This window comes from Bison bison, unplaced genomic scaffold (genome assembly GCF_000754665.1).
Source record: "Bison bison bison isolate TAMUID 2011002044 unplaced genomic scaffold, Bison_UMD1.0 scf7180017864471, whole genome shotgun sequence".
NCBI lineage: Eukaryota > Metazoa > Chordata > Mammalia > Artiodactyla > Bovidae > Bison > Bison bison.
Genome location: NW_011495032.1, coordinates 28593085 through 28620107, shown reverse-complemented (window position 1 = coordinate 28620107; position 27023 = coordinate 28593085). Strand labels below are relative to the sequence as shown.

Below are 27023 nucleotides of genomic sequence, written 5' to 3'. Positions count from 1 at the left end.
TAGGTCCGTGTGTGTGTGTGTGTGTGTGTGTGTGTGTGTGTGTGTGTGTTTTAATTCCAACAACTTGTTGAAACTGGTTTGAGTCTGCTGCCTTTAGATGAGCAAAGTTTGCCAGTCTTTGCCCACCCCTGTGGCACATAGAGGCATTTCATCTTGCATCCCTATAGAACAAGATTAAAAGCATCTTCGGGAACATTGACATTTAAGTGTGGGCGCCAAGAGAAAGGAAGCCACTGACTGAGAAGCAAAAAGGAAATTTTTCAAGAAAGAGAAAGTGGTCAGCGTGTCAAATGCCACAGAGAGGTCAAGTGAGATAAGGATGGAAAAGAGTACCTGGAATTGAGCAACAAAGAGGCCGTTAGTTTCAGATTCTTAGAACAAAAGAACTGTAGCTACAACCTAAGTTTTCTTTTTGTCATGCAATATAAGGTTTCTGTAACAATTGAAAGTGACCCCATGGCAGGGATAGAAACTCAGCATTTGCTGTAAAGGAGTCTTAATTGGAGCTAATAAATGTCATAACCCAATCAAACACTGCTCATTCTGCTAGTATTTTTGTCCCAAGAACGCCAGTGTCTAGATGTTCTGTAGAATGTTGAAAACATTTTTAATATTAGATTTTTAATATGGATAATCATAGGAAACAGTTTTCGGTTGATTCTGTTACTCTAGCCTCAAGAAGGTGGGAGGGCCTGATTTACTGGAGAATTACACTGTATCATTCAGAGAACCACCAGCAGCTGGAGACTGCCTTTCAGCCCGCCTTTCAGCCCTGCAGATCTTTGATTAAAATGATAATACCAATAAACCACTACTTAACTGATTCTAATAGTAGTTAACATTAAGTGATTACTATGTGCTGGATACCATGCATATTGAAATACCTAATTTAATTCTCCTAAGTGACTCAGTGAGGTACATACTATTATAATCCTCTTTACAACTGAGAGAACTGAAACCTAAATAACTTGTCCAAGGTCAAACACCTAGTAATGAGCTGAGCCCGCTTTAAGCCCCATCTCTGATACCCACTGAAGCCAGTAAGTGCTCTCCACTGCTGCATGAGCTCTCCTTACGTTTCTAATAAATTAGGTAAGAAGCTCAACTAGCATAAAGGTCATTTTAATTGAAATTCATAATGCAGACTTATTTGCACAGTGCTATTTGAGCACAGTATTTGGCACATAGTAGACATTCGATAAGCATTTAACTTAGCTTAAAATACTCTCCTTTGCACTTTGTGTTGAATAGTGTTTATATTTTGGGATGATAGGCAGATTTTCTCACTGATCTTTGAATCACGCCAGTTGATAGATTTTTATAATTTCTGAGTCTAACACTGATGTGTGGGATATTGCTTTTTTTTTTTAATCAATATATTCATCTGTTTAGTTTCACATTTCTATGCTGCATGAAGTTGAGTCAAAACATTTCAAAAAAAACCTAAAATGGGACACTTTTTAAGTTTTTAAGATTTTTCAGACTTTTTAAGCTTTTTCAGACTTTATATGATCTGGGATAAACAAAAATTCTTTTCATTTGTATTAAATATATTAGCTAGCATTCTGAGAATTTAGGTTCACGTTGGATTAGAAAAAAATTGTATGTTGTAGGTCTAAGCCCTTAAAAGGGAGTAGTAGACTATATAAAATTACAGATGGCAATTAGGAGAAAATAGTGTGGCAGTGAAATGAACATGCTTCTGAAACAGGAGACTCAAAAGAGCAGTAATGACACACACAGATTCCACGTGGAGGTGATAGAGTGGCAGTCCCAAAGAGACTAATGTTCACATTTTGCAAATTGGTTTCTGGTTGCTGTTGGAAGACCGAAAGGGCTGTAGGTTGCTTTTGTTAAAAGCTTATCTTTCTTACCTTTTCCCCTACTAATGTCTTATTCCTCTGTATTTGCAAGAAGAAAGAGACTATGGAAGGGAATTGTTTTATTTTTCATTAAACTCAGCATATAATATCAAGGGATTTCCTTGTTCAGCTGGTAAAGAATCTGCCTACAATGCTGGAGACCTGAGTTTGATCCCTTGGTTGGGAAGATCCTCTGGAGAAAGGGAAAGGCTACCCACTCCAGTATTCTGGCCTGGAGAATTCCATGGACTGTACAGTCCATGGGGTTGCAAAGAGCTGGACATGACTGAGCGACTTGCACATAATAACAAGGAGGATTTTTTAGGAAGATTTTACAGCTACCCATATTTCCTCCTCTTCAATTCTGGTACATGGATATGTTTGCCATGAAAAATTTTTTTGTGTGACTCTCTTCTCAGGTATTTTTTGCTTTTTTGGTAATAACAAATGTATATTAAAGGGTATATTCTAGTGCTGCTGAGAGTGCTTAATTACCTTAATTCTCTTTCACATAAACTTGTTTGTGTTCTTTTTCTAAGCAAGCTATTTCCACAGATGAAGATAGTATCTAGTGTAGTGATAAATTTGGTCTGGTTAAGACTCTTTTTTAAGTGTTATTCATCGTATATTAAAAGGTGTAGCTCTAAATGGATTAGACAGTGGGATAGTATTTCAGTGGCATCATATTTAAATACAAGGGTCTATAAGACATTTGATTAAGATCATGTGGCCTTTATACATTATATGTTTCCTCAAATTTTATCTTACAGTGAATGTCAATGAATGAAGGCCATGTGAACTGCGTCTTTGGTGGAGTAGCAGTAAAGAACTTCAGTGTTGGGAGGCTAGATATACAAAATTTTAAAAATGTAGGGTTTTTTTTTTTTCCCCTGAAATCTATTTTAGTGCTTTTGTCACGATTACTTTTTTTAAGATAGAGAAGACCATATTAATGGTCGTTTCCAGTTTATAGACAAGTGATTTTGATATTAATATCAAATATTATTTGATTAAACAATACTTCTTAAGAAAGAAGTTAGATTCAAAGCTGAAAGCCATTTTCCCTGAACATTCTTTCCTTTTATAGTGTATAAAGTAAGTCTGAACACATCAGGGAATTGAAAATATAGCTATAAAGATTAAATTGGGCTTATTAAAAGAGGGATTTGAAAATGGAGAACAGGGAGGTGATTATTTAAAAAGAAGATGGAAAGTTGGCTTTTAGTAGGATTTTTAAAATGTTACAATTCAAAGAAATAGAAAAAATAATCACAGGTTGATGTAAAAAACATGACGTTTGGAGAGAAGTTGTTTTTAAGGTGTTGCAGCTAGACATTTTGTAATGGCATAGAGATCGTTAGCAAGAGCTTTGGCATCTTGTGGCAAATGCTGAAAGATAGACTAATGGATAGATTACTGAATTCTTAGAGTTAGAAAGATGTTGAATAGGCACATTTTAATGTGTTCTTACATTTATTAAAAAACAATATTTTAATGTTTTTTTAAAAAAGTTATTTGCTAGATAGACCTTGGGTGGAAAATTATATGAATCTGTTTGATGAAACTTTTTTTTAAAAATATGTATTTATTTTTGGCTGTGCCAGATTTTTGTTGCGCATGGGCTTCTCATTGCAGTGGCTTGTTATGGAGCTTGGGCTCTAGGTGCACCGGCTTCAAGGCTTACAGGTTTAGTTGCCCCACAGCATGTGGGATCTTCTAGAACTAAGGATTTGAACTGTCCTCTGAATTGCAAAGTGGTTTCTTAACCACTGAACCTCATGGGAAGCCCCTGAAACGTTTGATGTTCATGAGATATACGGCGATATTCAAACATTTTAAAGCTTCTGAATTATACTTTCTCTTGGCAAATGGCTATGGCTATTAGAAATCACTGTGTAGACTTAAGTACCAATTTAGTGATTTTTAAGAATTAATTATTGGTGGGTGAATCTAGTAACCTGTTTTGGGTAGACAACCTAGAATTGAGTTGCTGTCACAGAAGCCATTTATGTAGGCAGTGTGTACTTACTGAGCAGCTATTTACTTCTGGGCACTGTGCTAGGCTCTGGGTATAATGAAGAACAGGAAACTGTCCCTTTAGAAGCTCATTTCCTAAGAGGGAAGAGAGCAGAAGATCAAGCAAAGTAGACTCTACTGAGGGTTAAAACAGGTAAATGCACAGAATACCTCAAAAGAGCATGGAACTAACTCTGCCTTTGGGAATCTGCATGTGGTGACCACTAAGCTGTGCTCTGAAGGCTAGGACTGGCCAGAGGAGGGGACACAAAGAAGAAGACATCCGTTGTTCTGGACAGAGGGCCTGTCTTTGGTTATGGTGAAGCTGGAGGAGCCTGGGTGCTCAGAGCTGTGGGTAAAATCCTCCAGTTACTCACTTCCTTTCTTTTGAGTGCATTTCACTGCATAGATTATGGAGCTTCCCAGGTGGCTCAGTGGTAAAGAATCCACCTGCCAGTGCAGGAGACACAGGAGATGCAGGTTCAATTCCTTGGTCGGGAAAATCTCCTGGAGGAGGAAATGGCAAACACTCCAGTATTCTTGCCTGGAAAATTCCATGGACAGAGTCTGGCGGGCTACAGTCCATGGGGTTGCAAAGAGTCGGACAAGACTAAGCAATTGAGCACATGTGCACTGCATAGATTGTAATCTTCTAAGGGAAAAAAAGTTGTCTTTTACTATTAATATACTCTGTAGCTTCTCAGAAAATAATGGACTTGTCATAGTGTTTAATAAATAAATGAATACTTGTCATTAAAGCTAGAATCACGTGGATTTGACATAGTGATTATAAATCAAATTTAGTACTTTCTTTAATAGCATGTTTATTCATTAAAATAAATTCAAAATGATCACAAAAGAATATGTTTGCAAAAATTAGACAAGTTTGTTTTATGATTTTATATTTTGGTATGTTTTACTATACAGAATTTTTAAAGATACTTCTGGTTAATGATGGCAGAATACTGACATCTCTGTTCTCTCCTCTCTAAACCAACTAAAAAGAATGAGGAGAATGAGAAACAGAAGAGAAACTCAATCTTTGATAACAAAACCTTATAATTTGAACGTATGAATTAGTTTTAAGTGCAGTGGGAATTGAACCAGGGCAAGAAAGGATGCAAGGAGAGATGCTGCTGCTGCTGCTAAATTGCTTCAGTCGTGTCCGACTCTGTGCGGCCCCATAGGCGGCGGCCCACCAGGCTCCCCCATCCCTGGGATTCTCTAGGCAAGAACACTGGAGTGGGTTGCCATTTCCTTCTCTGCAAGGAGAGGTGATTTCCTCTATATAACTCAAGCAGAGTGCTGGGAAACATCGTGAGGACAAAACTAGTGACCCCCTCACTAGGAATGGCAAGGTTGGTATGTACATTGTGCTCCCTGAGTGGCGAGAGAGGTGGGATTGAATAACAAACTGTATGCGTGCTAAGTCGCTTCAGTCGTGTCCGACTCTGTGCGACCCTGTTGACTGTGGCCCACCAGGCTCTCTGTCCATGGGGTTCTTCAGACAAGACTGTTGGAGTGGGTTGCCATGCCCTTCTCCAAACAAGCTGTACAGTTGAACTATTTTTGCAGGAAGTTAAGCGTAGAGGAGAAACTGGCAGCATTCAGCTATATAGCTGTGTATCTGGTCAGCTGAAGAAAAATAAAGCCTAAATGACCATCCCCCCAAATCTATGCCATGTGGGCCCTTTTGAGTAGGGGAGACTAGTCCAGCATTGAGTCAAGCCTTAAGGGAGAAATATTGAAGATGATCATTTTCAGAAAGAACTGAGAAAGTAAAAATTATGAATAAATAGTTCCTTATGGTGGGAGGCGGTCTGGAGAGTTGGGGTAAGACATGGCTCCTCTGAAACAGAAGTTTATAGATAGATACAAAAGCTCAAGAAATAAATGATAAAATATAAGAGTGGAGCTAATGGAACCAAAGTATGAAATAAAAGAGAAATGTATAGTTATTATAGAAATGAAGGTTACTTTCAAAGCAGCACATATATCTGATAGCTGAGGATAATGGAGGTAAACTTGAGAAATTTGAGCAATTCAAAATGGAAAAAGTAAAAATAAAGCCTAGAGACAGATACAGAGGACAGTAAATTTAGCATGCCTATAATTGATACCTCTAAAAAATAGAATAAATGAAATAGAGAAACAGTTTCAAGACATTAAAGCATTTCCCACAATAAAAAAATGAGTTTAAATTCTAAAATGATCTCTAGACTTTATAAATTTAAAAATTAAAAAAAAAAAATTTTGGGCCACATCATGCAGCTTGCAGATCTTAGTTCCCCAACCAGAAGTTGGGCCCAGGTCCTGGCTGTGAAAGCGGCCACTGGATCACCAGAGAATTCCTATGAAGACTTTTATTGTTAGGTTAAAATATGGGGAAAATATAACCTAAGACTTTATGTCCAGGCAAGCTTTAGTTTAAGTGTAATATCAATTGACATATTTTTAAATAGAAAAACCATGGCTTATTTTCAGTAAGTCAGCCCTTGATGGGAAAGATGGAGAATGGAGGTAAGTAAATTATAAACTATTGAATCCAGAGATGGATTGAAAGCTAAGTTAAAAGGTTAGTGATTAGCATCGAATAATTTTGAATATAGGACAAACATTAAAATGTCATAAGCTGTAACAATGTAGAAATAATATAAGGAAGAAATACTGAGTTGGGATGATAGATAGTTAACAAAAATGTAATTTTTTCTCATTCATAGCAAGATCAATCACAGGAATGCTAAGCACACTAACTTTCTTAGTTTGGAGTAAAGAAATGTGATTTAAAGGACACAGACTATAAATCTTCCAAGAAAACAGGCTATAAAATGAAATATGTAATAAAAAGATAGAATTGAAAACTATTAACAATACAAAAAATAAGGTAGTAAAATTAAGATGAAACATTTGTCACGTAAGTAAATATTAAATTATAAATTGGATGAACTAATTAAAAGAAAATGACTCAGATTGGGGGGGAGGGAAACCTGTTAAGAGATGCACTGAAAAAGGGACTGCTGCTGCTAAGTCACTTCAGTCTCGTCCGGCTCTGTGCGACCCCACAGACGGCAGCCCACCAGGCTCCGCCGTCCCCAGGACTTTATTTACAAAAGCAGGCAATGGGTCAAATTTGTCTTATAAGCCAGAGTTTGTTGACCTATAATCTTAAATAGTGCTTCAGAAAACCTGAGAGTAAAAGAATAGGCAAAGACTTAACCAGCGAATTCAGCTCCAAAAAATGAAGTCCAGATACTAATATCAGACAAGGTTGAATTTAAGACAAATAACATCAATTGCCTTTTCTAATGATAAAGAGTGACAGTCTAATGATCATGAAATCTCTATCAAATAAAATTTATAAAATAAATACAAGGGAAAATAAATTATAGTTGGAGATTTTGTTTTATCCCTTGGTAAACAGAAAAAGCAAACTAAATAACAGTGGATGTTAATAGCATGATATATGGTGTAACTAGGAAGATACCCTAGAAACAACAAATGCTTTTTTCCAGGAGCACCTATTAGTCCCCAAATAAAAATGCAGTCAAATCCAAAATCAGAGATATATGCAGGTTGTGCTCTTTCTTTTTTCCTTGTGAAATTTGTTTTTATTAGAATACAGGGGATGATTTGAGAAATATCTCCGTGGGTTATGCCCCACCAGGGAGGTATCCATTCCGATCTTCCTGGGATAGCTGTTGGAACTTCTTAAAGCTGCTTTTCTTGCTGCCAGCAGACTCTGAAGGCCCCCCTGCTTGAGTGGCTCCTCCATGGAAGAGAAATTTCCTCTTTTTCTTGGGGACACTCCTGTTTCTGACAGTTCAGGGTCACTAACTGGTTCCTCTTTGGGGAAAGATTTCTTCCTCTTGGGAAGACTTCCATGCTAGCTGTGTCTTCAAGATCGCTGCTAACCAGCTTCTCCTTGGAAAAAGATTTCTTTTTCTTGGGTTTGGAAAAAGAGATAAGTCTTTCATTCCATGCTCCTGAGGAGTCTCCTGGGGCTTTTTCTTCATTGGGGTCCTAGCCTCCTGGGAGGCAGCTGAGCCCGGGGAACCAGAGTGTGTTCCAGCCAGCTCCCTGGGCTCTCTGCAAGGTCCCAGCACCTCTCTTTCCTTATATTCCTTCTCCACACAGCTGCTGTTTTCTGATGATAGGAGGGCAGTTGCAGCCAGCTGTTTCAAGTGTTTCTTCTCCTGTTTCTCCAGCTTCCTAGTAATCTCAGCAGCTGCTCTCTCTGCCTGAATCGTTTACCTCCTTCACGACATCCAGATTTCTTCTGTGGTATCTCTTCAGTCTCCTAGGACAAGCGTTCCTCAACTTGTTCAAGTTCTCCCCAAATACACTTGTGCAACCCTCAGAGAAGCTATCCATTTGTGAGGAAGTACCTCATTTGTTTGCTGGGGGTCTGGAGAGGCAGCCTTTGTTCTTGGCAATTGCTTGGTCAGTGAAGGCAGGATGGAAAATAAGTCTGTGTTCTGGAGTCTACCCCTTGTCTTCAGGGCTCTGGAAGCCTGGTCCTTTGCTGGGCCCAGGGAATCAGTCAGACACCAGTATGCTCCTTTTTCTTTTATATGTGTGTGTGTGTGTGTGTGTGTGGAATCTTAGTTCCCTGACCAAGGATTGAACCTGGGTCCCTTGCAATAGAAGCATGGAGTCCTAACCACTGGACTTCCAGGGAATTCCCAGTGGTCCTTACTCTTAACTAGAACTAAAACAAAGGGAAGCCTAAGACTCTGCCATCCGAAAATGTTAGGTAACTCTTGGGTCTAAGGAGAAATTAAAAAATAAAATCCAAATCAACATGTGGGATATGATTAAAACACTACTCAGAAAAATTCATGGTTGTAAACAAATTACTAAGCAAGAAAAGAATGACAATAAAAGAATTAAGCCCAAGAAGTTAAAAAATACAAGGTCTGCAATGTAGGAGACCCAGGTTTGATCCCTGGGTTGGGAAGATTCCCTGAGAAGGAAATGGCAGCCCACTCCAGTATTCTTGCCTGGAAAATCCCATGGACGGCAGAGCCTGGTAGGCTACTGTGCATGGGGTCACAAAGAGTTGTACATGACTGAGCAACTTCACTTCACTTCACTGATAATTCCAAGAGGTTTTTTTTTTCCTTCTTTTTGTGGGGGGAAGTATATTGGTAAAAATGTTAAGCAGATAAACGCCTGTTCAACCCAATCATGAACAAAAGGGGAAAGCACAAATATCACAAATGTGTATGGACATACGTAGAATACAAGAATGAGTCACAGATATTTAGTAAATTAAGTATAAGAGGTCACATTGCTAAATTGTATACAGGTAAATTTGAAAACCTGATCTGCAAAAAACACTGCCCAGGCAACCTTCTAAGGAATGTTACGACTGCAGTGCTTTTTAACTTGTTCAGGAACATAGATTTTATAAATTGTTTTTTAAAATACTAATACCTAATTCTGCCAAGGCACACAACATAGAAAAAACTCTAGATGTTCTCAAAATAAAAAAATCCTCACTATTAGCAAATATAGCCCAGTCATACAGTAGAAGAGTAATGCGTGATGACCAGGTTGCTTTCCCAAGAGTGTAAGAAGGAGTACAGTATCAGGAAGTACTAAATACTAAATATTTTTAGTATATATTTTTTAAAGTGCAAGAGAAAAATGATCATTTCCCTGGAAACTGAAAAAGAATTTGGTAAAAATTAGCTGTCAATTCTGAGTTTGTTCTTTTCTTAATAAAGTAGGAATTACTTCATACTTCCTTAACATAACACGGAAGTCAGCATTTTACTGCCATTGACTGGAAGCAATTCTCATTTAAAATTAGGAGTAACAGTGGCTGCTGTTATTAACATTGTTTCAATAGTTCTAGCCAATTCAAATAGGGAAAAAGGATGCATGAACATTGGCAAGCCTGGGGGAATCATCAATCTTAATAGACATGATGCTACCTAGGATATGTCAGATAAAAAGTGAATGTTACCCTTCATGTGATTTATAAAATATTCTCATCCATCTAGATATATAGGCTGATTTTTTTCATAATGGCAATCAAATTGATTATGTAAATTCCTTTTTTCAGTTATATCCAGCCTATTTATTTCCTGAAGTTCATAAAGATTTACTTAACTAATTCATGAAAGATTGATGTTTGCCAGGTGGGTGAGCAGGCCAAAGAGAGTGTAAAAATGAAACCTCATGGGTTTGCTTTGAAATAATTTCCTGTCCTGAACATCCAGACCTTCAGGGCAGCTGAATTTAAATTTTTAGTCCAGCTTTTCTTCCTTGCCTCCTAATAAAGTGAAAAGGCAAAGTTCTTATTTTTGTTTTTCATTGATGCATGATTAGGTTTACTCAGTAATGTGTGATTTTTTTTTTATTACCTAAGTAATAAAAAATTTACCAAGTAATTTCAGAATTTTTTCTACTGATGTAAGTGAAATGCTGCTTAAAGGTAATGTAAATTCTCTACCTGTATCATCAGCAGGTAAAATGTAGTAATAATAAGAACTTTATGAGTAATAACTCTGATTTGTTCAAGGCATGGTACTTAGTGTGTTGCATGCTTTGTGTGATTTGATCCCTGAAGCAACCTCATAACATAGCTACTAATACTATCTCTATTTTATAGATGAGAAAACCAAGGTTAAATGATTTGTCCAAGGTAAATACTGTCGTTATCTTGGCAGATCTCTGACTTAAGCCAACATATCTTCTGACTTTTGAAGGATTTGTGTATCTTGTCATTCACCGATATAAGGAGTTTTTTATTTAGTTTCGTAAAGGGGAGAGTGCTTCTCGAGGTTTTCTGTAGCTGATGTCTAAGCTGTTCATCATCTGTCTTGGTGACTTTTAGAGTGTAGAGCAAGCAGGTTGGACCACAGCAGCCCCCTGTGTCCTGATGTGACCGATCCGTTGTTGCAGTTTCATTGTAGGCGGTATGGTGTTAACCATACATGTTACTCCTAGACCTTTGTGTGTTGAGAGGTAGTGACTACTGTGTGATTTCTTCCTTCCATCTTCTTATTAAGCTTCCAGAGACTCATCAGCCATGGTAATTACACTATCTGGTATAATTGAGAACATTCTATGTTGCAGAGCACTCAACTGAATGGTGAAGATGTGGTGGTGACTAGTCTTTGGGCTCAAGGCTATCGTCTGGGTGGGACCAGTGTGGGGGAGTATTAGAGGGAAAAATAACTTTTAAAAAACAGGGATTTGTTCTTTTTTAATATTTCATAGAAATGTTTGTTACAAATTGCTAAATATTTTGCCAACACATTGGAAAATGTAGACTTTCTGGGGGAAGTTTTGGGTCTGTAGACCTCATTCCATTGCCATTTTAAAGAGATTTGAGTTCTGAAAATCGGCATAAGGTAAAACCATCAGTAAAGGAAAAAAAAAAAAAGGACCCGCCACCTTATAACATGAGTTTGGTGGAAGAACCCTGCTATTTTGAGGTATTTACAAGACTTAAAGCAAAAATTATTTAGTTCAATTTGGAGTGGTAGGTTAACTTAATGTTTTATGTCTTATTATTTGAATTCAATACTGGGATGTTGGGTTATAGTGAAGAATCCATCCTGTTAGGAAGGGTGATACCCTAGAATTTTACTTCCCAGGTGAGCAAGCTTTGCTTATTTCTATTTGTTAACTAGGCCTTTTGATATTTTTGTAGACAATCTGCTTCATCTTGATTCTGCAGCATTCCAAACTGTGGTATCCTTGGGGTTCTCTTAACATTGCTATGGTGCAGAAGATTTAAAATCAGGTATGGCTGTGGGGCCCGAAGTCCCTCAGTGAAATTCTCAACTTAAACCTGCTTTATACTCTCTGATTTATCATTTGGGTTTCTTTTTTTGTGATGGTCTTTTAGCTGATGTTGACAAGGAATAGAGTCACGTGATGTATGAAGGGAAACATATACACTTCTCTGAGGTTGACAATAAGCCCTTGTGCTCATATAGCCCCAAACTGTGCAAGCAGCGGCGACTCAACGGCTACGCTTTCTGTATCAGACACGTTCTGGAGGACAAGACTGCCCCCTTCAAGCAATGTGAATATGTGGCCAAGTATAACAGCCAGCGCTGCACCAACCCCATTCCTAAATCGGAGGACCGCAGGTAAGCTCTGACAGTGGGGAGCAGCCTTTGATTGAATCAGCAAGCTTGGAAGTTGGTTCTGTTTTGTTTGATGTATGATATGATGAATTTAAATGTTGAGTTCAGGGGTTAATCTAAGCAAACTATAGAATGGTTCTAAAGATGAGAGATAGCAATTTTTAGGAAATGGAGTAGTAACTTTGGAGAATTCTTTGTGAAGTATGTTTAAGTGTGTAAAAATTTTTTTTTTTTTGCTTGAAGTCTTGGTACAGATATGCTTGGTTTACAGCCTTAGAAAGTATTTTCTGATTTTTCTTCTTAGTCTTTCGTCAGCCTAAATGAGACAAATGAGAGGAACTACTTTGGTGTTATAGTTAATGATAATAATTTTGGAATTTTTAAATCTGCACTTGAAAGGTAGCAAATGATATATACTTATTGAAAAAGCATTATTCAAAAGAATGATTACTTGAATCATTCAGAAAATTTATTTTCTCTCAGGCTTCTTTTGGTTAAAAAGAGTTCCATATAAACTATGTTTACTATAATTTAGAACCTGTATTTTCATAGTAAAGTAGGCTTTATGACTGGGATTATGAATTTATACTTTTCTGAGTTAAAGAAAATAATGAGATGTTTTTAAAGGAGTTTTATGCTGATTATTCATCTTTCATATCCTTAGAAAAATTTATACTGTATTTCACATATAATCTCTTTTTTTATGTCTCTTTTTGTCAGTTCTCCAGCAACCATGTTGATCATTGTAGGATATTACAGAGAGATGCATGCTTCTTTTCCTGAAAGTTTCAAATACTTGTCTTTAGGTAGAAAATTTGAACTTTTTACTACTATATTTAAAAAATACATATACAGCCTTTATTTTTTGTTCCTATATGTAGACAAATGTCACCTGTGTAAATTGGTTGAAAAGGAATCATGTATTTTGTATGTCATGTGAGCAGCTTACACACTTTTAGGGTGAAATAAATAATTTGTGTTGATAAATACCCCACCAAAATGAGTACAGCATAATGTGGTGATTTGGAAATACTCTCTTAGAATATCTAATGAGCACTTCAGGTTTCAAATTACAATACCTGAAAGTTAGAAACAGCTGTTTAGTGAGGAAAGGAATAAAATTTTAATCTCAGGTGAGAAAGGTACCAGTGTATTAGGCTAAGCATGTCTGTCCAGTTGGTTTTAGCTGACTAAAAATAATTTCTTACTCTTACCCCTTTTTAATTTGAAGAATGAATGGACTTGGATTATTTTTTTCACATTAAGATCCATTATAATCACATTTCTATAATTTTGTCTTAAATTCAGTTTATCAGAAGTGCAATTTTTGTCAACCTTGAATTTTTTTTTCAATTCAGCTGAAGCAAGTATTATCTTAACAGCAAATAGCAAGAAGTAAATTGAGAGTCACTCTGAATTTCTCCAAAATATTAATTCTCTGAATTAATTTAATATGTCTTCACCTTTATATTCGAAGTAGTTTTGTTTTTTTTTTTTTAAGCAAGAAAGGAAAAAATTTTTGTGTTGCTCTGTCAGGAGAATCTGGGCTTAAAAAGTACTGAGTTATATATTTTTTCAAAATTGGTCCAAGACCATATGAACACAAATGCTATTAATATTTTTGTGTTTTTGTTGTTGTAGGGCTGTTTGAAAACAGATTAAAGTAGATGTTAGTAGGAAGTAATATTCTTACTTAACCTCACAAAACCCAGGTTAAATTCATGTCATAATATGTTTAAACCTGTGTATAAATGTAATAGTTGTAACTTATACTATATGACACAATGTAGAAAAGATTAATATTCTTTTGAAAATAAGCTTTTATCATTGTTAAGGCAGTTACTCCTTGGACACTTACGGATTTGAAATGGTTTTATGTATAGTTTAAGACTTCCCTGGTGGCTCAGATGGTAAAGCGTCTGCCTACAACGCGGGAGACCCGGGTTCAATCCCTGGGTTGGGAAGATCCCCTGGAGAAGGATATGGCACCCCACTCCAGTACTCTTGCCTGGAGAATCCCATGGATGGAGGAGCGTTGTAGGCTACAGTCCATGGGGTCGCAAAGAGTTGGACACGACTGAGCGACTTCACTTCACTATGTATAGTTTTAGAAAACAAATTCCCAAGGACTTTAATTGACAAAAATATCTGGTCAATAGTCAGCTAGAAAAAGTGCATAACTTACCTGGTGTGTATTATAAATGCTAACTTATGAAATTCCATCTTTTGGATAGAATAGTGTTAAGTTCAGTTAGAAGTACTGGTATAATTAAAAAGTAATGTCCAGTTTCTAATATACTTTTAACAGTGGGAAGCTAAGGCCTGGTACCGTAGCCTTGATATTTCAGAGGTAAATGGTTATATTAAATTGGTTATTTTATATAGTATTGTAAATTTAAGTTTGGTATAGTTTTTTATATATGTTTATTTAGTAGTATGTATTTACCAAGAAATTTTCTTGTCTCCTATATTTATTCTTTTCTAAAACAGCTTAAGATATAATTCACATATGAATCAAGTTACCCATTTGAAGTATACAGTTCAGTATTCTCTAATGTCTTTACAGGAGTGTGTAACTATCAACATAGTCTAATTTCACATTTTCAGCCCTGCAAAGGAACACATTTTCAGGCATTTCCCTGTATTCTTTTTGACTGGAAATTCATATTTACATACTTACTTTAAATATATACTTATTTTAAATGCTGTTCATAACTAAGTAAGCTGTGGTAATTCTAATTATGTGGTCACAGTGTGACAGTGGCTGGAGTGGGTTGAGGGTGGGGTTGAAGGAGGACTGTCCCTGTGGACTGGCCTCTGCTGGGTTAGGTGATGCACGGATAGTAGCCTCATTTACTAGTCTAGATGGCCCATGTCAATGAGCAGAGCAGCTTGATTTCTAAATTTAAAAAAGCCCACTTCATTACTCCTCTCTAAAAATTTACTAATCCTTTTGATAATTTGAAAATGAGTAGAAAACAACAAAAACCATCAACACTTTGTTGGGAAGCTTAATACAATTATACCTGAAACCCTTTTCCTTATTAGCTGTAGTTTTATGAATCTTTTCTATTTAGAGTAGGTAGGACCTAGCTCAAACCTGCTAGTTAAACACACATACATGTGCAGTGCAGAGTCTCTCTATAGTCCAGAAAGCTTTTTCTTAATAGTTGTATTTACAATGAAAGAGTGAGACAAAGCAGCAAAACCATGTGTCCTCATTTTTGATGAATCTGTGTATTTAACAGTTTTTAAAACACTTTTCTGTTGCAGCCCAGCAAGTTTGGGAATTGACATTATTTACTTTATTGCCTTTTTTCCCAAACTGTGTTCTATGGAGATATGCTGCAGTAAAAGTAGGTGCCATTTTAAATAAGTTTGGGAAACAGTGCCACATGGGTACATTTCTACCCTTGGAGTATAATGCACATGTCATACAAGATTCTTTGAGAGATTGTTCGGCAGAAACAGATGATATAATTATTATCTCTTTCTGTTTAAGCCAGCATTTTCCCAAATTTATTTAAGCATGGCATACTGTCTTTATGGCATATTTGTCAGCATACCTTAGAACTGCATGAGGTATACCAGTTTGGGAAATACTACTTTTCCATTTCCTAGAGAAGGAAATGGCAACCCACTCCAATATTGTTGCCTGGAAAATGTCATGGATGCAGAAGCCTGGTGGGCTACAGTCTATGGAGTTGCAAAAAGCTGGGATGACTTAGCAACTAAATGACAAATGACTTTTCTATTGGTTAGAAACCTTTACAGGTTTTCAGTGTAATTTTATTCAAATAACATGCATTCTTAATAAGAGTCTTCAAGAGCTTTGATTTTTTCCTTCTATTTTTTAATTGTAGTTGATTTACATGTTAATTTCTGCTGTACAACACAGTGATTCAGTTACACATATATGCATTCTGTTTTATATTCTTTTCCATTATAGTTTATCACAGGATAGTAAATATTGTTCCCTGTGCTAAATGAGCTTTGATTTTTAGATTAAGTCTTAGCTCTGTCACTTTCTATATAGGTGGTTTTGGGTAAATTAATTTATATAAAATTTAGCTTCCTCATCTGTATAAAGGGCATTATTTTGGTACCTACTGCAGGTAGAAATTAGAAGAGATAATTCATGTACTCAACACATGGCTATTGAGAAACTCATTTAATCTGTAATCGCACCAACTAGTTTTATTATTTTCTCCTGTTCTGTGTGTCTGTGTGTGTGTAGAACACACAGGAATCATTTGACATTCTTAAGTGTTATGTCATAAGATCTTTGTGAATCTACAATACTTGAATGGCATTGGGACATGTGATTTTTTTCCTCTGGAAGAGAATTTTAAATGATCCTTTAGATTCTTGATGAGCTACTTTGTATGCTATGAATAGAGAATAACAAAGCCATATGAGAACCAATAGCTAGGTGTTTATCCAGGACCACTCACTATTTGAATGACTTGCTTCTGTCTGGCAGCCTCTTTGCATGTGCAATTCATTTATTTGCTTTAGCAAAACTGCACAGACTTTGCGGATTGCTTGAGGGTAATGGAAGTTGTATAAATTACATCCACGAATGCAGAGTTATTATAGTCATGCATTTTGAGCATACAAGGATTCACATTTTATGATATGTAGCTTTGTATTCTACTTTTCTCAAGATGTATTATGAACAGTCTCCTGTATATGTGTGTATTTTTATAGGTACTGCAACAGCCACTTGCAGGTACTTGGCTTTATCCCGAAAAAAGAGAGGAAGAAAAAGAATGACCCTATAGATGAAGTCAAGGTCAGGCACCAGATGGATACCATGGCCTTTAGCCTGACAGTGCCCACGCTGGCCTTGAAGATGCCCAATGGACTGGATGGAATGTCCCTCTCTCCACCAGGGGCAAGGGTCCCTGTCCACTACCTGGAAACCGAGTTGGAAGACCCCTTTGCTTTCAACGAGGAAGATGATGACCTAAAGAAAGGGGCAACTGTGAGAAAGAAGTTGCAGAGCAAGTTGGCCCAGAATCGGCAGCGCCAGAGAGAGACAGAGATTTTAAAAGTTCGACAAGAGCACTTTAGTCCCCCTCCTGCCCCTTCTCAGCAGCAGCCTCCGCAGCAGCACTCCCACCTGTCACCTTTACCCACTTTAAAACCTCCAGCGCCACCGCAGGGTGTAGTCTGCAAGTCACCTCAACCTCAGAACACCAGCCTACCAATGCAGGGAGTGGCCCCCACCACACACACTATAGCACAAGCAAGGCAGTTGTCTCACAAGAGGCCTCTGCCCCTCCTGCCATCCAGTAGGGCTCCCGCCGTGGACCCGCCCAGGACTGACCGGGTCCTTATGAAAGCCACAGCCTTCTCTCCACACTTCTCTTGTATAAGTCGACTGCAGAGACTGGTGAAACTGTGCACCCAAAAACATCAGTTGGACACTGATCTGTTTCCCCATTTAGGTGAGTTACCGTTTCTTTTACCGTGTCATGTAAGTGTGTAATATAACGAAATGTGCCCTTTTGCACAAGGTTTTATTTTCATAGCCTTCTCATATGTAATAGGGGTAGAAGAATACTTGGACAGAGTGTCCAATAAGACTCTGTATTTAGATAAATCACCTTAACATAAACATGCTACTGGAGAGAACAGTAATTGGTGAACAGGATACAGAAAAATAGGAGCTGGGAGTTTAGAATTCCATTACAGCTTCTAGTAGAGTAGTAGCAATAAAAGCAGTTGTGTTTGGTTTTGTACTTCTGTGAGCCGAGTCCTTGTGTGTCTAATGAAGTTCTTGACATGTCTTATCACAGAACTTTGGAATAAAGATAGTATTGTTGGCATCTGCTGACACTTTTCTAAAAAAAATTCTTAAAGTAATACCTGTTCATGATTTAAAAGCAAAAAGTTACAGAAAACTGTCATGGAGACAAATATCTATCTTTCCTTTGTTGTTTTGAGTTTTCTATCTTAATCAAGAAAATCCTCTGATAGCAAGTTTATATAGATATTCTACATATTCTGTTAATAGTTTGATTGTTTTATTTTTGTTCATTTAAACCTTTGAGACATTTGGAATTTATTCTTGTGTTGTGAGCTGTGATTCTAACTTTAGGAAAGATTATTTGCATGAAATATGGCAGCAATAGAAAAATGGGGAAAGGATGGGAATAGAAGAAGAAGACATATAAATGGTCAATAAACAAATGAAAACCTCAATCCTCCTAACAGATGGGGAAACGCAAATTAAAATAACAGTCAGTTACCATCAGATTAGCAAAAATTATATCTGTTGTTAATGAGAATATGGGAGCTCATACGTGGCTGGTGAGTAATGCAACAGTATCTACTAATTAAAAGTATATGTATAGTCAGCAAGCTCACTTTTGGAACTCTGTGTATTAAAAAAAATACCAGAATATAAGGATATGTGTTCCAGGATGTTGATTGCAGCATTACTTGCACTACTAAAAATCTGCAAACCACTTTTATAACCTGTGGGAAATTTTGAGTAAATTCTGATATATATACATTTTATGACGTATTACACAGCTATTTAAAAAGAATAAAAATAAAAAGAATGAGTGAAATTTCTTTTACCTGGATGTATCCATGATATCGTAACAAGCAGAAAAATACTGTGGTATTGTACTGTCCCATTTTTGTAAAGATAAGCAAAATGAATAAACAAGGGACACCAGTATATCTGTTGATCAAGCATGTGAATAAATGTTTGCCTCTTTGTTACAAGCATAGTTAAAGTGTGAGTGAATGTACACTATTAGGCTGTTAACATTGGCTGCCATGTGGGATGGAACTGGACAGGGTGTGTTTTTAGGGAGACGGGAGTGATAACTCTTACATAGCTTTATATCGTGTCACCTGTTACTAAGCAATGTATGACTTTTGGTGGGCTTCCCAGGTGACTCAGTGGTAAAGAATAGACCTGCCAATGCAGGAGACGTAGGTTCCATTCCTGGGTCGGGAAGGTCCCCTGGAGAAGAAAATGGCAACCACTCTAGTATTCTTACCTGGAGAATCCCATGGACAGAGGAGCCTGGTGAGCTACAGGCTATGGGGTCATAAAGAGTTGGACACGACTTAGCGACTAAACAACAACAAAACTTGACTTTGGTTAATTAAAGAAACTAATGAAGCTTAAAGAAAAAAAATATAGATAAGCAAATATAACAAAGCAAGCCTTATTAGTACTTATTTGTTAATACCTTGGCATATTCTTTCAGATATATAAACTTAAATTCCTGCTATATGTACAGTATTATAACCTATTTAAAAATTTTTATAATGTATTAAGTTAGTAATTTTTCATACACAACATAATTTGTCACAGCTGAATTCTTTCTCTAATTTAAATCATTTCCAATTTATTTAATTATAAAGTATTGCAGCTGTATAGCCCTTGCTGTAAAATAATTACCGTCACATCTTTAATTTTTCCTTCAAATAGATTCCTGGAAGCAGAATTGCTGATTCCAAGCTTTTTCACTTTTTAAAAAGGTTTTTGATATGTATTGCCAAATTGGCCTTCAGAATTATTTTTTCAGTTTACTTTTCTTTCAGCAGTGTATGAGAATGAGTTTCTCTACATCTTTATAGACCTGGATATTAGATATTATTATTATTCTTATTTTGCCTTTACAGATTTGATAGAAAATTTGGCAGTACATATAAAAAACTTCTGAGGTGTGCTTTAATACTTTAGACCAGTATTTCTCCAATTTTTGGCCTTAGAATCACTTTATTTGCACTCAAAGGTTGTTGAGGTCACTGTCGAGATTTTATATATGTGAGTTATATCTGTTGCTAGTTACTGATTAGAAGTTAAAACTGAGAAATTTAAAAATTACTAATTCATTTAAAAATAACAATAAACTTACTGCATGTTAACATGTTCTTTTTGTTAACTTATGAAAAATAACTTTCCAAAACAAAAACAAATATAATGGCAAGAAAGCATTTTTTGACCTTGTTTAGCAAATCTCTTTGGCCACCACTGTGTGGCCTGTGGGATCTTAGTTCCCCGACCAACGGTTTGAACCTGTGCTCCTGCAATGGAAGCGTGGGGTCTTAACCACTGGACCATGAGGGAAGTCCCTGTTTAGCAAAACTCAATGTCTGGTGTAGTAGAAGACGGCTAGATATCTGCATTCAGTGTGTCCTGATTCAATGTGGTTTTGGTTAGTAGATAAAAAGATGGCTTTACACATTTGTTGTAGGAAAAAGAGGGCAGGTATTTTAATAGTTATTTTTCCAAAAAATTGTGGATATTTGTAATTGGTTCTTCACCATAACTTGACAAGTGGTAGTTTTTAAAGATTAGTTTCAATGTGAAATCTGAAACCATATCAAGGAATTTTGCGTACAGTTACATTGAAATCCATTGATTTGCCTTGTACTTTGAATATCTTACCCATGGATGATATTATAAATCGTATGTTGGTCGTTTGGTAAATACTGGCTTACTCAATTACACACATGTCCCAAATGTTGACATATTTTGTTATATTAAAATTTTAGGTTGCATTCATTAATATTAACACTAATCGTATCAGAAAAATCTGACTCATAAGAATTTGTCATACCATCAGTGATAAATTCAAGTTTTACTCCAGAATTGAGCTTTGGTTTGTTTTTTCTTTCATTCCATTGTAAGTCATTGTGTGGAACGTATATTGACAACTAGTACAGTTTTTTGCCTCTCTTGATTCATGCTAAGGCATCAGCAGTGTGACCCACTATGGTTGGTTGTTGTTTTACCAACAGTGCAAATGTCACCACAGTAAAAAAGGCAAATAATATCTTAATATTGTTTTGAAGGTAGTATTGGCCTAGAGGTCTCCCCAAAAGGGTTTAAGGGACCTCTGGGGATCTGTAGGCCAAACTTTGAGTAAAAACTGCTATTTTAGATTAATAATGTAGTTTTGACTATTGGTTCATACTGCCTTTTTTGCACATATGTATTTCCTATTTTGTCAATTTTTTCATACAGTTTTATTTAAGCATTTCTCTTTTTTCTTGATAGGTAAGGGCTTTTTACACATATTTCATGTTTGTTGCAAAGCCTCTCCTCCCTCCTGTTTGTTATTCGCTTTTAGTGCCCATTATAAAGGTTTTCCACTCCAGTACTCTTCCCTGGAGAATCCCACGGATGGAGGAACCTGGTAGGCTACAGTCCATGGGGTCGCGAAGAATCGGACACGAATGAGCGACTTCACTTTCACTTTTCACTTTCATGCATTGGAGAAGGAAATGGCAACCCACTCCAGTACTCTTGCCTGGAGAATCCCAGGGACAGAGGAGCCTGTTGGGCTGCCATCTATGGGGTCACACAGAGTCGGACAGGACTGATGTGACTTAGCAGCAGCAGCAGCAGCATAAAGGTTTTGGAATTTATAGGTTAAAATTTTTTATGTAAACTCTCTTTCTCTCTCTCTCTTTTTTTAAGAATTCTTTTTGAATCAGTTTTTTTTTCCTCTCCCTTTGTTTAGGCTGTCTTCATTCCAAGAAAACATATATGTATGTATGTATTCGCCAACATTTTCTTTAGTCCTTTTGTTATTTCAGTCATCTATTTGGAACTCATTAGGCATTAGTTTTGAGGCAGAGATCTAAGTTTTCTTTGCACATCTGCCTCTCATTCCAGCATTTACCCACATCATCTGCTAAATATTTATTTGTATTTCTATTTATTTCTAGATACTGATAATATTTTAGCTTTTGAAATTTTATGTTATGTTGAGGGCTGACTTTCAGTCATTTTGAACAGAAATAAAACTCATGGAAAAGTGTTGTCTTTTTATTTTTAGAAAATGTAAATGTTTGAGGAACTCAAGTTTTTGTTTTTTTAATTGGAGGATAATTGCTTTACAATGTTGTGTGGTCTCTGCCACCAAGTTTTTAAAAACAGGTTATTTCAGAGAAACCAGAAATTGTAATGTACTGTTACAACTAAGTCTGCATTCATGTCAGCAAAGAATACTTAAAGAAAAATGCAGTATTTAATTGGCTCCTCCCGTCCCATTTGGGTTGGTTATCTCAATTAGTTATGTTGAAACTGGTGATAATGAAGCCAAGATCAAAGGTTTGCTTTACTGGACAGTTAATTTTACAACAGGAGAAGCCCTTCAATCTCAGTTCTTATTTCAGAAAAAGCATAGGTGACTTAGTAGACATTATTTTGACTTTTACGGAAACTTAAAAAATAACAGTTCATGTTCTAATTTTTAAAGGTGCCTTAAGTGTCAGTTTGTGTTTGAAAGATCTCACCTTTCAACATCCTGAAGCTAATGATGTGATCACTTTATTTTTTTACTTACTCTTTAGCAAAGTAATGGTTATTTTAGTTAGAGAAAGTAACTTTTTAAGATGACCTGATAGTTTGAATAGTCATCTTGGAACTAGGTTTAGAGTTTCTTTATGCCGTTGTCGGTGTTATTTAATTTTAAGCATTTCAAATTTGCATTTCAGTTAACCTTTTCTTAATTTCCTGGTGTGGCACCTGTGAACTAGTGGCTTAGATGATAAAGATCTGCCTGCAGTGCAGGAGACCCAGGTTTGGTCCCTGGGTGGCGAAGATCCCCTGGAGGAGGGAATGGCTACCCATTCCAGTGTTCTTGCCTGGAGAATTCTGTGGACAGAGAGGCCTCATAGGCTACAGTCCATGGGGTTGCAAAGAGTCAGACATGACTAAGCAATTATATTGGACACCAAACCTATTTGAATTATGGAAGAAATCTGTGAGATCCTTTATAACTAATTGTGCATGATAAAGACTGTCTCTGATTTTTGAGGGTCTCAAGAAGGAAGACATAGAATACTAGTCATCAGGGTGTCTAATTAAAGTTTTATAGTGGTTTTGAATATGTTAAGTAGTCCACACACTGTTGTATTTTAGGCTATGCAGGATCAGTATTTATCAAGACCTCTTCAAGATACAAACTTTTATTTTTTATTTTTTTTATTTTATTTTTTTTAAGATACAAACTTTTAAAAAGGCAGAACCTTTATGTTGGAAGCTAATCGTTATCCAGTCATTAAAAATAATGCTTTTAACAAAATGCATAAGCATTATTCATACTCTGTTTCTCTGCTTTTCCTTCTAATCTTGTTTTCAAAATGAAACTCAAAATGTGACAGCTTTTATTTAACTAAAAGAAACCCCAGTAACGTTAGAAATAGAACGTTTCTATCCTGCCCCTGAGGACAGGAGGAGAGTGGGGCGACAGAGGATGAGATGGTTGGATGGCATCACTGACTCAGTGGACGTGCATTTGAACAAACTTTGGGAGACAGTGAAGGACAGGGAAGCCTGGCATGCTGCAGTCCATGGGCCCGCAAAGAGTTGGACACAACTGAGCGACTGAACAATAGTCCTGCCCTTCTTCCCTCTTCCCCTGGGGAACAAAAGACTGGGCACGCTCCTGCTTTGTGGATGGAGTCCTTTCCTCCAGAGATGTTGTTGGGAGAGGGGGGATGCAGTGTGCCTGCCTTTTAACAATTTATTCAAGGGCCCTTCTTTGTTGAGGTATAGCATGAGTCCAGTGGTACCTTTTGCCTTTTTCTTGCCTGAACATACATTAGGCTTCTTTCCCCGTTGTCTTGAATATCTCTTATGTTTTTCTGACATTATGTTAGTGTATATGTTTTGATACTTAAGAAATTCTACCGTTTATTTTTTTCTGACTTGAACGCTCTGTTGTTTCTTCTCCCTTTGTGAAGAATCCTATAGAAGAAGTTCATCTGAGCCTTTTTGTTACAATGTCTTTGTTTTAAATTTGAGTGCATGTTATGCATTCATTGTTAATATCTTTGCTAGAAACAGGGATGAAACTCATCAGGAGGCATTTATTCACACTATGGTAGTGTTTGCCACAGGTATTGGGTTATGTGTTTCAGGTAGCTTTTCATCTAAATTTTAAATGAACATGAATTTTTTCTAACTTGCCACATCTTCTCCCCTGTCCTAGGGTTGGACTGGTCTGAAGAGAGTGGAGAAGAACTTGAGGACTCAGAGCAGGCCTCGCCATACCAGGTGGCCTGGTCCATCCGAGAGACCCTCAGATACGAAAGGCATACGTGAGTCCTCCTCTTCCTTTTTAGTCTTCAATTTCCACTGTAGTAAATGGGTTGTTCCTATATATGCTTATTTTTAAAATGTTACTGGATGTAGTCTTATTGTAATGCAGGTAAAAACAGATTCCACTTGAGAGGAGATGTACTATATTATTTGAGGAGAGTGATGTTTATGTTTCCCTGCTAAATTTGTTTCGGTACCTTTTTCAGTTATGACTGAAGGAACCAATTGTAATAGATTTTAGAACTGAAGGGGACCTGAGAGTTTATCTGATCCCATTTCCTCATTTTATAGAAGAGGAAATCAAGGCCTTGACGGGTTAAGGAACTTGCCAGTGTCCCTGGCCTACTTGGAGTCCCCCTGTCTGATTTCTCCATGTTTTCTTTGGCCCTATCCACGCAGTAGCTGGGAATAGTTCTTTTTACTTCACCTCCATCTTGTGCAAGATTGATCCTTTCTTTAATATTTCTAATGTGCTGAATATTCCTAATGTGTTAAAGTAGTTTCCAAAATAGTCTCATTAGAGGTTCTTGGTACCTGCCTTATTGGAAAGCTGTAGGTTAATGCCCAGGCCCTTCAGTTCTCTTTCGGAGGACTGCCTCAGCATCATGGGTCAGTGCTCTGGGTGCAGTGTGAGAGGACTGAGATCCTTTTCTGTGAGGCCAAAAGGTGACTTACAGATTCAGCTAATTTTTTTTTTTAAGTTCTTTTTTTTTTAAATTTTATTTTGTTTAACTTTACAATATTGTATTGGTTTTGCCTTATATCAAAATGAATCTGCCACAGGTATACATGTGTTCCCCATCCTGAACCCTCCTCCCTCCCCATTAAGTTCTGTTAAATAGATGTTCAACAAGATAGAGGGGAGACTATCTGCCCCAGGCCAGCTCCTAGAATTTCAAAATATCCTTGTATGTATATACATTCTAGGGTCTGGTTTCTGAATTTATAGGCGTACAATGTGATTTGTTAGTATACGCAGAGATGATTAGGCTTAAGAAACTGATCCACTAGAGACTAATGTATAAGCAAAAATGCCAGTTTATAGTCAGAAATACAATCATTAAGTGGTACACATGTTCACTAAGCAACAATATACGGGAAGCCAGTTATGGTCAGAAGCTTATTTGGATGTGGAGTTAGAGCAGGAGAGTTAGCTGTATTTATTAATGGTTGTTGTCCTTAACCTTTAATAGCCTAATGCTTCCGCTTCCACTCTTGGGACTTATATCCCATATAGTTGTCCCTGTTTCTTCTGTCTCCAAGTTAGTATTGGAAAATGCGGTATGTTTTTTTCTCTCTCTGAGGTTCTGTTTTATATGTCATTCAAGACTGTTTCCTTATCATTAGCATTTCTTGCTTTCAGATGGAAGTACAATTGAGCTTACGCTTTCTTTCCAAGTTATAGATAATATCAAACATGTTTCCTAAGGTTGATATTCATATCAGCTTAGCTTGATTTTGGATATTTTGAGTTAATTTTACAAATTGCTCTAAATGAGGTAACATGTAAATGCTCAGCATAATACCTGATTCATGAGAAATGACAGGTAAATGGTAGCCGAGAATCCTATTTTAATTCTGCAGGTGACCTGAACATTAGTATTGGCAGTATTTGCCTTTGATCAGGAGCAGTTTATATTCCATTCTTCCTTAATTGCCGAATTCTCAGAATTTGTGTTAGACTTGTGACCAGTTGTCATCGTCTTTATCTCTATAGAATTTTACTTTCTTGGCCAGTTTTGCTAACATGCTTCTTCCTTGACTCACCATAATACTCTGCTTTCCTGGCCCTTCTTTCCCTTCAGTGTGTATTTCTCCTTTTTACAAGCAGTAGTCTTTAGTTCTTGCCCAGCTGTCCCTTTATTTATTTATTTTTTTTTCCAGCTGTCCCTTTAATCTTTTCCTCTTCACTCATTTGTTTGTTCACTCACTCAGCATATTCTCGTTGAACTCGTATTATGCTTCAGGCAGTGTTCTGCTTCAGGCACAGGGTACCGCATTCTTTCCCTTGGGTGAAACTGGGGTTGCTTTGGTTTATCACCCCTCCTATGCCTGCGGCTGCACGTCTGCATCTACTGCTGTGCTCTCTCAGGAACTCTGTCTTGTACTGCAGATGACCTGTAGAACAACTTCCTTCCAGCTTCTAGTTGTACTCCACCGTAACAGCAAATGGAGAGCTCTAGGAAGCTGGTCCTGCCTAGCCTGTCCATTATATCTCCAAGAAATTTTTGCCACGTGAGATTTGTGAAAAGGTTTTGCCATTTAAAATCCCTCAATGTGTGCATTGTGTTTTGGGAAGAAAAACAGACAGTGGTTTGATCACCGCATTCCCCTCTGAAGAACCTTTTCATGAACTTTCTTCCTAAATTAAAATGGTACTTAAAGAAATTTGGGGAGACAGTTTGGCCTTGTTTTGGCAAAGGTTCCTTGGTTACTCAGTGTAGTTGTAGATGCGTATGTCAAAGCAGAGCTCTCAGGATTTTACTTGGAGAAGGCAATGGCACCCCACTCCAGTACTCTTGCCTGGAAAATCCCATGAACGGAGGAGCCTGGTGGGCTGCAGTCCATGGGGTTGCGAAGACTTAGACACGACTGAGTGACTTCACTTTCACTTTTCACTTTCATACGCTGAAGAAGGAAATGGCAACCCACTCCAGTATTCTTGCCTGGAGAATCCCAGGGACGGGGAGCCTGGTGGGCTGCTGTCTATGGGGTCGCACAGAGTCAGACACGACTGAAGCAACTTAGTAGCAGCAGCAGCATTAGCAGGATTTTGCTGAGGTCTCTCAGTAGCAGAAGTAAGTTGGTATCTTAAATGTATTATTCAGTTCAGTTCAGTTCAGCCACTCAATCGTGTCCGACTCTTTGCGACCCCATGAATCACAGCACGCCAGGCCTCCCTGTCCATCACCAACTCCCGGAGTTCACCCAGACTCATGTCCATTGAGT

The 27023-nt window shown here is 37.2% G+C and overlaps 1 protein-coding gene across 3 annotated transcripts in view; it reads left to right on the top strand.

Moving 5' to 3' along the window:
• Positions 1 to 27023, top strand: part of INO80D (INO80 complex subunit D) — a 58022-nt gene that overhangs the window by 1102 nt on the left and 29897 nt on the right. For 2 of the 3 annotated variants that reach the window (XM_010861032.1, XM_010861030.1), the window contains exons 1-4: positions 10309 to 11637; positions 11743 to 11989; positions 16697 to 17439; positions 23965 to 24073. In XM_010861032.1, the coding sequence (XP_010859334.1) occupies positions 11772 to 11989; positions 16697 to 17439; positions 23965 to 24073 (1070 nt within the window). In that variant the 5' untranslated portion in view covers positions 10309 to 11637; positions 11743 to 11771. Of the gene's footprint in view, positions 1 to 10308; positions 11638 to 11742; positions 11990 to 16696; positions 17440 to 23964; positions 24074 to 27023 lie in introns of those variants that run through there. The other variant, XM_010861031.1, reaches the window with a different exon arrangement.